At 32.1% G+C, this 11,915-nt stretch overlaps 2 protein-coding genes across 2 annotated transcripts; one reads left to right on the forward strand and one right to left on the reverse strand.

The window, feature by feature from the left end:
- Positions 1-834: 834 nt before the first annotated feature.
- Positions 835-5,394, forward strand: TRIADDRAFT_59941 (uncharacterized protein; the record flags this gene model as incomplete). The annotated part of the gene is made up of 17 exons (XM_002115937.1): positions 835-843; positions 1,000-1,338; positions 2,281-2,322; positions 2,474-2,529; positions 2,735-2,782; positions 2,885-2,967; positions 3,051-3,208; positions 3,484-3,528; positions 3,612-3,686; positions 3,971-4,057; positions 4,175-4,249; positions 4,363-4,410; positions 4,498-4,548; positions 4,631-4,705; positions 4,817-4,891; positions 4,972-5,013; positions 5,320-5,394. The coding sequence occupies 17 exons, from the start codon at positions 835-837 to the stop codon at positions 5,392-5,394; spliced, it is 1,383 nt and encodes a 460-aa protein (XP_002115973.1).
- A 482-nt stretch (positions 5,395-5,876) lies between these two features.
- Positions 5,877-8,192, reverse strand: TRIADDRAFT_59942 (uncharacterized protein; the record flags this gene model as incomplete). The annotated part of the gene is made up of 5 exons (XM_002116026.1): positions 5,877-5,948; positions 6,104-6,264; positions 6,365-6,575; positions 7,390-7,625; positions 7,949-8,192. The coding sequence occupies 5 exons, from the start codon at positions 8,190-8,192 to the stop codon at positions 5,877-5,879; spliced, it is 924 nt and encodes a 307-aa protein (XP_002116062.1).
- Between the last annotated feature and the right edge of the window lie 3,723 nt (positions 8,193-11,915).

Here is an 11,915-nt window from a genome sequence, read left to right on the forward strand (position 1 = left end):
TGCGGATGATCGTACTTGTGATCCGTTTTCTCTATGCTGTTGTAAATCATTATCATCAAGAAAGGTACTCAGTAGTTCTTTCTAAAAGTCTTCCTGGTACTGTAGTTTTTAAAATTGTGCTAAAGTATGTCGATGATCGTGCTTGTGATCGCTTCTACATGATGCTGTTGTAAATCATTATCATCAAGCAAGGTACTCAGTAGTTCTTTCTGAATGTCTTCCAGGTACTGTCGTTTAAAAAATTCTGCTAGAGTATGCAGATGATCTTATTTGAGAACGGTTCTATTCCATTCTGTAGTAAATGATTATCATCATGCAAATCCTATCGTAATGATGGTCTTGATCAACAGCATAGAGTAGCAGACTCTCTCTCCAATCGAAGAATCTACGTGTAGAAAGTCAGTAGCATGATATCTATCCTGTTTCAAAATCAAGCAACTATCCTCATTCTGTAGACCAGCCACCGAAAGGGTCGCAAACATGGCAATGTTTGGCCCCGCTTGTTCTACTTCGTCCTTGTAGCCAGATATTTCCAAGCTTGCAATATTATGCAAATGCATGGTGTATTACTAATTAATTGATGATCTTTGATCGAACTTGATGATTTCTTCATTATACTAACACTATTGCTGAAGACAACATGATTACCATATTGTCCAAGATGGCCATCCCTAAACAATAGAACAGTAGGAGATCCTGACTAGGACTACTCCATTCGCCATATTAGGTAATTACTGGGCGAATAATTCATCACTCTACTATACAGTGTGCAATACTACAGTAGACTTAAGTTGGGAGTATAAAAAGGGAAGAAAAATTATTAATAGTAGCATCATGACTGAGGTCTGCAAATTTTCTGCATAGTTTATGTTGATAAAATTCGGAAGGTACTATCGCTGTTTGTAGTCGTTGTTTTCGATGAACAGCACTTTAGGATGTATTTTGGTGCTGTAGCATAATGTTTAATAACATTATGCTTCTTAATTGCTTCATTTATAGACGACAAAAAAGAGAAAGATGGATTCACGTCAGAGAAATACAATTATCAAGCATTTCACCTTAATATGCCACAACATTCCGACACAGAGATCGCTAGAAAACTTTAGTCAGTTAATCAATGATGATAATCGGCGTTACTTGGATCTATTGCCCAATGATTACCAAAAGAAAGAAACATTGTTAAACATAATCTTGCAAACGGAACGAAATAATATTTTTCAAGAATTACTTGATTTTCTATGGCAATTTAATGCTACTGAAGGCAATTTAGGAGAGATCGTTGCAAGAACGTACAAAAATGAATTAATTCAAGTAGTTAATTGGCAGAAAAGCAGCGAGGTAAACCTTAGAAGGCATACTAAGACTGTGTATCGCAGCGTTAGGGAAATGCAAGATATCCTTACATCGATCCATGATCAAGGTATTTCATATTCAAAAATAGATCTTCCAGTATCACCTACACTACCTACAATACAGCCAATAAATAAGATCTTTTTCATTCAGCAATTCAACTTCATTAAGTGAATGTACTCCTCTATCTTATGAAGAGTAGCTACTGTTATCCAACTTAAAATTATACACTTAGCCATGATGTAGCCTATGGGAAGTAGTCCATTCTACTGCGTTAGTGTTGCATAATAATCCTCTATCTTATGAAGAGTAGCTACTGTTATCCAACTTAAAATTATACACTTAGCCATGATGTAGCCTACGTGAAGTAGTCCATTCTACTGCGTTAGTGTTGCATAATAATCCTCTATCTTATGAAGAGTAGCTACTGTTATCCAACTTAAAATTATACACTTAGCCATGATGTAGCCTACGGGAAGTAGTCCATTCTACTGCGTTAGTGTTGCATAATAATCCTCTATCTTATGAAGAGTAGCTACTGTTATCCAACTTAAAACTTTACACTTAGCCATGATGTAGCCTATGGGAAGTAGTCAATTCTACTGCGTTAGTGTTACATAATACAGCACTATGTTAACATGATACAGCGACATTGATCATCATTCTATGTGATCTGATAAAACATTTTTTTCTTCATGTAATCACTTGAAATGACCCATGCTCTCTATAGAAATAGCCAAGGTAATAACAGTAATTCAATTCAACCTCTTTCGTTATCATCACTGCAAGCAAAGTTTGACATAAATTGTTATTATAAATAGCTGTAGATTAACCTTCATTGATAGGAAATTTCTTTCATTACTTGTGTACATCGAGTAAACCTATGAAATCTTTGCCATGTTTACTAAATATATACGTCATGTACTGTAGATGCACGAACAAGTTGGCGATAAAATTACTTTCGTCCTGTCGGTAAGGAATGTCTCTTATTCGAGATTCGTCATTTCTCCTCGCAGTTTATACGTACTATGTCGCAGATTAAGTAGTAAATCATTTCAATTAGCCGCAATTGATTCAAATTTCTATTCAGTCGAGTAATAATGTCTGATTGCAACTAATATAGAACCTGACTTCAAAATCGACACCTCAAGAAATATACGACGCTGCTCGAATTGCAAGGTGTTTAGGCTATTTCGTAATTCTACAGCTAGTAATTAATAAACTATTCGTGGCTAGGAATTATAGCAATTAATCTATTTACAACGACAGGGCCATCATGGCAATAACTTCTATACCAGACCCAGTTATGAGGTGCATTATCATTTTGACTGACTGTGTATGTCATGCCAACTTATTAACACTGTCATTTCCTGACTTGAAATAGATCTCAATTGGTAATTAAACTAGTTCGCTGTCTTATTCGGTCTGATAGGTATGATTTAATATTTATCGTTATGTTATAGCGAATAGATTCAATATAATTATTGTAACATCAGTGTTATTAATTATTGTTGAACTATAAATATAAAAATAGCTCGAATCCAGAAGTTCAAGTAGAACTTTGCAGAGCTTTAAATTCATTATTAGAAAAGGACTATCGTACCTTTAAAGATGAAGGTTTTTGCAAAATTGAAATTTTTCTTAATATCTTTTACTAAAGATTTAAAAAGCATATAAATTTTGTGCTATAATACTGTCAGGTGGAGTCACAGAAAGTATTGAATTATTGTCTTCGCCCTATCCTGAGGTAGCATACCATGCTTGTGATTTGTTTACTAAGATCGCACCGTTCGTTTTCCTCGAAGATGTCACCTTTGCCAATACTCTCTATTCTACTCTCCAAGCCTATCGACATGATGTAATTTGTAATATGTTTAAGCGGTCTAGCATTATGCGTCCATGTTAACATGCAATCTATAATGCATACTCCGACTAACCATTGATTTTTATTACAATGCAGATGAATTTCATTAAACTGATCAGTAAAATTTTAGCTATCATGATTCACGGTATAGGAAGTCCAATACAGCCCCAATATCTTGTTCCTGTAAATCCAATCATTAAAATTTAGAGAATAAATTCATATAGTAGTTCTTCAATTGCAACATTAATTCAATAACTCATATTTTATAGCTTTATCCGGTATTTAACGATTTGATTTGGTACAATGATAGAGAGGTGAGGAATTTATAAACTCTTACTACCTTGGTAACGTACTTGCCTGTCGCTGAATAATAATAATAATAGACTCTTTGATGTAGGTTATCGTAAACGTTTGCAAATCTTTCGTCGATATATTCGATGACTCGGAGACGGACACTAACGATTTTTTATCGGTATATTTCTCTGGATAAAATTTTACAAATTTAACTTTTATTTAAATTTCCGTAATAAATAGTATAATTTAATGACAGAAAGCCGATACTTCTGATTTAACTCAAAATGTCAATTTTAATTTTTGTTTAGCATATTTTAAACTATGGTTGGTTGCCTTATATAGTCCCTCTTGTTGCTTCATCTTCAAAAGAGTTATCGGTTAACTAGGATTACATTGTCGATAGTTAATGTAAAATTGAATTTTACAATAAATTATAATAAAGTTGCTTGTTTTAATGTAAAGGAAACTTCTCTAACTGCTCTCATGAACCTCACTTATACGCCCAGATGGCGTAGAACTACCACCGAAGCTACTAGTAGATGCATAAAGGTATACGCCTACCCATAGAACACCTGCACTGAGCCTTACTGCCATTATGTAGCTTTAATAACTAAAGATACTTCGAAGATAGACACACTGAGACTGATTAATACTTTACGTTTGTAGACTGTTGTAGATTTGAAAGTGCTTGAATATCTTAAGCCACATTTTTGTGGTAACTGCGGAGTAACCTACCTTTGGGTAAGTATCGAACTTCAATTTAGTTATTCGTTGTTACAAAACAATAAGCAAAAGAGAACTTTATTTGATTGCTGTGCATTTGGATTTAATCGTAGCAAAATATTTCTTATTAGGTATCATTATCATTACTGATTAATATATCTCTGAGTGACTTTCGACAAGTAAGATAAACATTTACATCATGATGAATTGGTTCATATGTTTAAACTTCATAAATGCTAATCTTCTTGCACTTGGAACTTATTTAGAGTATATTTGATGCAAAATTACTGAAAAGAGTTTTGCAAATCTTAGTACAGGTAAGATTTTAGTTCGTTAACAATCAACCCACGCGCCATAGCAATTTTTTGAGTTTCGTATCAATATAAATTATCACGTTAGCCAAAGGATCTCGATATTGAAAGAAGATCTTTTACAATCATCAGCGGCATTATTGATGGCGGTGATGTCAGTCAGGTATATTTACAAACAATGTAATTTTTTTCATCACTTCATGCTGAGATCTTTAATATTTTAAGTCAACTCAATCATTTGGTACAATAATAAATAATATCAACAATTTATTAGAATGTATACCTAGCCAAAATTGGAGTGGTAACAGCATTATGTAATTATATGCGAAAGCAATTACAACTACACGTGGTAAAGTATTAAATTGCAAAATACAATTTACAAAGATAAAACTTTAAAATATTATGGTGGTAAATCATTTATTTGAACAGACAGCAGATCGATGCTCCTCAGCGATTGTAAAGCATTTCGAGGTATTCTGCAACAGATGAAAAGCTTTTCAATTATACTGAATCTAAAAATACAATTATATAGCAATCAATTCTTCTAGAGTGTTAGTTGAAACATGACTTGATGTATTTTATTTTTAAAATCGTTGTTAGCATTTCAAATTTTTATGATTACATGTCTTCTCTACGGGTATACTGTCCTCGCTGATTGAATTGTAACTGCTATAGCTAAAAATTTTTAGAATAATACTCTTTTTAAATTATGCAATGTCAATATTGGGTCATAATCTGCTTGATATTTTAGTATTCTCTTCAACTAATGCTTATTAGGTCATTAAAGATACACCTATATATTCTACATTGCGACAAGAAATGAAAGAGGATGGTTGTAAGTGTCAATCTTGAATAGCATCTAATCTTCGTTATCGTCTTAATTTATACCCTGCTCGTCAATAATATAACAGCAGAAACTAGTAATTTGATGTTCTGTTCTTTATCATAACTCATTAAAAGCTTTAGAAAAAATTCGATACATAATAAAGATGAGTTCGAAAGCAAGTATTCGAGCGCGTTTACAGGGACTCCACGCTGAATTAGCTTCAAATTAAACGTATACATCTGGTACGATATGTAGGCACTTTACTACGTTAAATCCTAATGCAAAGATTTGAAAACCGAAGCCGATTAATCCTATGTATGATTGAATTTTGAATATTTAGGCCAAGGTAAACTTGTTTAAGTGCATACGTTTATGATATCTTGTACAAAGACCAATTTGAACAAATGGCTAGGATTTCATGCCGAAATGTAACATGAATATTTAGTGTTGCAATTAACATTAGATATAATATATTAAAGCTTACAGGCTACCTGTAGAGCGGCTGTCTCTATAATGTATTAGAAATTATAATCGGGAATTTTAATTGTAAAGTTTTGGAAGATGGAATATTTACAAATATCTAGAAGAGATAGATTATATAAAATTAATTGATTATTTTAGTATGAAAATAAAAGCTAGTATTGACGAACATGAAGATATTTGATATAGACTATAAATTACCCAGCGATACAAATTCTTGGTGTTGAACAATTGATATTACATTAATTATTTTACCTTCAAATAGTACTCCACTTTCAAAATATCCACCTTTGTATTGGTTGGGGACACATCGGGTACTGTAATTACATGATCATTCCAGATCGCCCTTCCATTTGGTCGAATGGCTTCTCCAGAGGTAGATAAGCAATATACAACCTTATCTCTGTAATAACGACCTTATAGCAAGATATACGAAGTGATTTTTGCGTAAAATGATAGGTGCACTACCCGTATATATATAATTCTAATAATTCGGTCAATCCAGTTAGAACAAACCTTCTGCTTCCCGATTGATAGTTTGCACGAATCCGGCCCAAATACCTGATAACGTTAGATTTGTGCCATTTTCCACTTGCGATGTAATAATTTTAATATCTTGACCTATTCTACATGCTGTTCGATCAATCTGTGCCCTTAGCAGCAAAGGGCCCGACTTACAACAAAAGCAACAGAGTGTTTTTTCAGTCTCCACCATTTCTGAAGGCGCCTGGACGAAAATTTATTTACGATTACAAACTGAAGAAGTTATCAAAATCACCGTAAGAATTATTAAAGAAAGGAAATATAGCTATGCTTGCAGTAATCTAAGATTGCTCTCGGATTGCCAAAATAAGTAGTAAAAATCACTTTATGCATATCTTAACAGTGATCGCATAAAGTCAAGAAGAATCTGTAAACGTACTAAAAATAAAACGGTATCCTATCAAAAACTATGAGATCTTATAATTTCATTCTATTTAAGAATTAAGAGATAAGCTTGAAAGTAATTACGGTATCCTATCGAAATTATGAGATCTTACAATTTCATTCTATTTAAGAATTAAGAAATATGCCCTTGCATTTATGTATGCAAATTTAATAGTACGGTTTGCAATATTTATTAGTATCATAACATGTGAAAGATGAAGCTAGTCACTGCTGCAAGTAATGATTATAAAGTGGTTTCTTTTTCATTTGAGTGTACATCAGAGTAGAAATAGAATGCCATATTTTAAAGATCGAAAAATGCAGAAACTGGTTATCTAAATCACTCCCAAATATGTACAAAGCAAACTAACTGATAATGACAGTCACTTCCGTATAAGACCCGTGATCATAGATTAAAACCTCTGCGATTTTCTCGACTGTTGTTTAAGGCTAATATTTAAAAAATGTTTGCTTATCGTTTGTTTCAAGATATATCTTCGCGATTTAATAAGCATAATGTTTAGATGAAACTTTATAACTCTTGACATTGCATACTATTAAATTATCTATGACAAGAAATATCTTAACTCAATTTAAGACCATCGCTAACTTACCATGAGATGACTAAGACGTGAAGGCATAGTTTCATGATAGAGGAATATTTTCTTAAATTTAACCTTCCTAGTCATAGATTCATGCGATATTAAATAAGATTTAATCATGTAACGAATGCTATTGCCATATAAACCCTCGAAGGTAGATGGTAGTTGGATTTTCGGCAATTGAAAAGCGAAGGTAAAGTTGTATTTTCCAGGAAATAGAACTCCTGGGTTTTCCACTGTTTCAGTATCTAAACCGATGTTCAAGATAAATTAATAAATAGTCAGTTAGGCTGGAACAGATAAAGTAAATCAGAATTTTCCACTTCAAATTAAAGAAATAGAAGAGACAAAGTTCGTATTGTGATCAGGAATGATCGAAATATTAAAAATAGTATTTCGCTTCTAAAAATTTTTACAGAAAGGTGGTACCTCGTTCAAAGCGATAATTTATATTGAGCAATTCTCATCTACTGATTTGCAGACATTAAAATAATGAACAGGCTTAAAATTACTACTATAAATGTTAACTAAGGAAATGACCCAAGTAAAAGATTACCGGTACTTAACATACCTTCTGTACTTGCGGTGATCATGGAATCAATAATATTACGCTTACTGTAAGCGTATCTCAAATCGTTTGTAGGTCCATACTGAATTTGAGTCTTCGCTCTGCCATGAATTCGAACTTGAATACATTGAATTGTTAACGGATTTTTCAATTCTAAATGAATATGTCCAGATACAATATCACGAGCATGATAGATTTCTTGTAAATCATCGAGAAATATATAATAGGATAGAATTGTTTGAGGCATAATAATTGTTTAAAAAAATTTGTAGCACCAAATCAAAATGCGGTTTTGGCCTTTTAATGAGCGATGGTCAGTTACACTTATTTTGCTATTCTTGTGCAATCTTGTACAAAGAGTAAGCTAATATCTATGCTTGTAAACAAGTTTACCAGAATCTTTGCTAAAGTAGAGGCATATAACCTTTCTGTTGCTGTACAGGTTTATTGCTAAATACGTCAGCGTCAAAATTTACACATCTTAAGGTTTAAATTCGATGAGAAAAAAAGTTTAAAATTAGCAGGATATATAAATTGAGGATGGATCTTTGATTGCACGATATTTGATAATATTACCAATTTATAATTGAAATGGTTATCATTATTAGATCTACAGCGAACAGAAGATTCATACGAATGGTAATGATTTAAACATATTGTATACTTAATTTAATTTACTACCATGTACAGTGTGTGTTTATGTAATTGCTTTGAACAGGCACACTCTATTTCGTATGTTCGCTAAAATATTATATGGCTTGTAAGAGCAATCCAATAGAAAAGGCCTTTCATTATATAAATTATACAACTGCTTAAGAGACTGCGTGGAAAACAATATGTTTAATGTTCGCAAGGAATGTTGTTATCAATTTAATTGGATTTAGTGAAAACTGGCGTAGTGATATTAATAACAAAGCATTCGTTTTCGGATTATTACAGTACTCGCATGTGATAAAATAACGTAACTCATATCTTCTTTACATTTCTTAGCATTAGATGGTAGTTAATTTGTTTACCCCACATAAGACCAGAGACTTTCCGTTTTAAGGCTACTCATTAATTTAATTAATGAAATTGTTTCTGTTGGCTTTTAAGTTTCTGTAGAGTTATCTTTAACGCATCATCAGTAAGTCTATAACGTAGGATCTGATATATTTTCATACACCATGTTTCCAAAGGCCATTGTGGGTCAAAGTAATCGAATGGTGCCTAAGTTACGGATTTACAACGAAAACATTTTAATCTATTTACGGTATGATCTGACGCGTTTAGTTCCATATTTCATCTATCTTAATAATTAATTAACCGTTAGAGATTGTTAATACCACAAAAAAGTGTAAACGCAACCCTAACAGGCTTTAGGCTAAGACTACTGATTATGATTTTACAAAACATGAAGTAAACTTTAGTTGACCTTTGCAGATAGCATTTAGTAAAAGAAGTCGATTAGAGTCCATAGGTTATCGATATTAACCAAGACGAGACCTACTTAGAAGAATAAGCGACTGATTCAGAATCTCTGCTTTATTTTAATTTTGCTAATTTGTACGTATATGAAACAAGCAACTAAATTTACTAGTATGCTCGATTGCATTCTAAGACTTGAAACTGAAATCAATGTAAAGTATAACAAAAACCTGATGGTGCGATTTTTATTGTTCTCGTATTACAGAACTACATAATCGTATGTAACAGATATTAGAAAATTCGAGTTTTTCTAGTATATTTTATCGATTTATAAAGCATAAAGTACAATAATGGCGCGATACGAGGTGTAGTTTGTCGAAATTAGAGAAAATATTTTTTGATATAGGTTTAATTATATACTTTAGCTGATTACAACTGACGATTATTATAGTTTATCTGCCTTATCATGTATGCAACGATGATTCTACATAGATATGAGTATCCGAGGTTAAGCAGCAGGCACAGTAATCTATCAGACAGCAAACTCTGCCGAAAAGATATTGTTCTGAGTTATATAAATCTCCAAATCTCAGATTAATTTTTTAATTTTCAAAATTTTATACGTAATGAACATCTTAGACTGTGGTATAATATTTCCTTTACGAGTTCGTTAATTAGGATTAAAACTAATCCTAATAGTGTTTGAAACAGTATCCGCAGTACTAGAGCTAGAACATTAAGTAGAGCAAAAGTGCTGATTAAAGTATACACACCAGTTCACGTAGGCTGTGGAGTGAATAATCTAGTTACAAACATTAATGAAATTTTCTTTACAAGTGTATCGCGTAAAATCAAGCCGTAATGAGTCGAGCTGATAATTGCTACTTCTGGACTATAAGCCGCTAAGAAGTAACCTTTATACTGCCGTAAATATTAGTTGAAAGCTTTTTCTTACTATAAATAATATTCAAGGTACTATATAAAGATGAAAATTTTAACTACGGTGCATCTCAGGGGCGAATTTAATCAACTTATTTTTTATTAAATTTTCTATAGCTTATTGTATAATAATAACCATAAAGTATGGAATGGAAAATGATGAGAATTTTTTTAAAATTTGGGAAATGGAAACAAGAACATGCTGATTATTCTAGCTACAATATTATTTCTAGATAGCAAACACTGGCTATATGAATCAAATCTTACTACAGCTATGTTTTATCTCAAATTTACGCGGCGTCGTTTTCAGAAAAAGGTTACAAAGACGTAGAGGGACTACAAAAGGCAGAGAAGTACACTCTTAAATACAAAATATATCTTTAAGTGTAAGCTCGCGTGTCTTAATTACTATTCGACGTTAGGAAGATCTGTCACCTTTGCCTCGAAAGAAGTTGAAGATATCGAAAAAGGTCTTAGCTATAGCCGCGATACATCAGATCTTACTATTTACTAGTTTACAGTATTAAGGGATCGACTAGGTAGCATGGCTATTGTATGTCGATCCATTCATTTATTCTGTATAAGATGTTAGCGATTAATTGTATTTATAAATATTTATTTCGCAATGTTTTCGATTTCTGTCAAATTGTATGTAGCATGACAGATTAACGATTATCAAAACCATCTCGAAACATACCGTAATTGATGGTACTATTTTGTATCAGTGTCTATAACATTAGCTCTAGGGCATATTTTTGTATAGAAAGTCATTAGAAATATCAAAACATACTATATGATCATAAACTAAATGTCAACAATCGCATCTAACTCCATCACGTGCCTATGATCGATATAAATTGATTCCATGACAGTTGTGGCTCCACCTGTTGTTATGGAAACGTTATATTTGCTTTACATGATTCTATTTTATTAATTTTAGCATAAATTAAGCCATAATCAAAGCTGAATGATGTACTGTTCTACATTGACGTTAGCTATTTGTAATAGTGGTAAACTATCAGATGTAAATAAATCGGGCAAAATTTAAGAAAGATATTGCATGCTCTATGAGGTTTATAAAAGTAGAAATGTTACACAAAATGACATTAAAAATAAGGAATATGAGTACATTTAGATCATGCGGCACTTGCAACAAAGACTCATTGCATACATTAACGAATTGAGGTGTCTGTTCACATCTGGTACAAGTTTAAGTAATAGTAGACAATTCATATTCTAAATTTATTCAATTAAACTATGGACTACCCAACAATGTGTATACTCATAATAGAATGTAAATTGAAATTACGGTTAATCATTATTCATTAATACAAACATTTACTTTATCTAATGACTAAATAACTGCATATTTTGTATTGTGATTATCTATTGACAGTTCTATGAATCATTCTATTCCATTTGTTCTTGCGTAACGAAGATTGCAAGGGAATCAATAGGTGCATAGTAACAAATAACAAAACCTATATGATTACGCTTAGACTCTTTCATGAATATTCCCCATTACATGAAGATAGTATAAAACCTCTATAGATCAATTTTTTATCATACATCACAACATAGACAATCTTGAATGAAATTTAATGATGTTAAATGTGGATTTTAC

Source organism: Trichoplax adhaerens, genomic scaffold (assembly GCF_000150275.1).
Source record: "Trichoplax adhaerens TRIADscaffold_13 genomic scaffold, whole genome shotgun sequence".
NCBI lineage: Eukaryota > Metazoa > Placozoa > Uniplacotomia > Trichoplacea > Trichoplacidae > Trichoplax > Trichoplax adhaerens.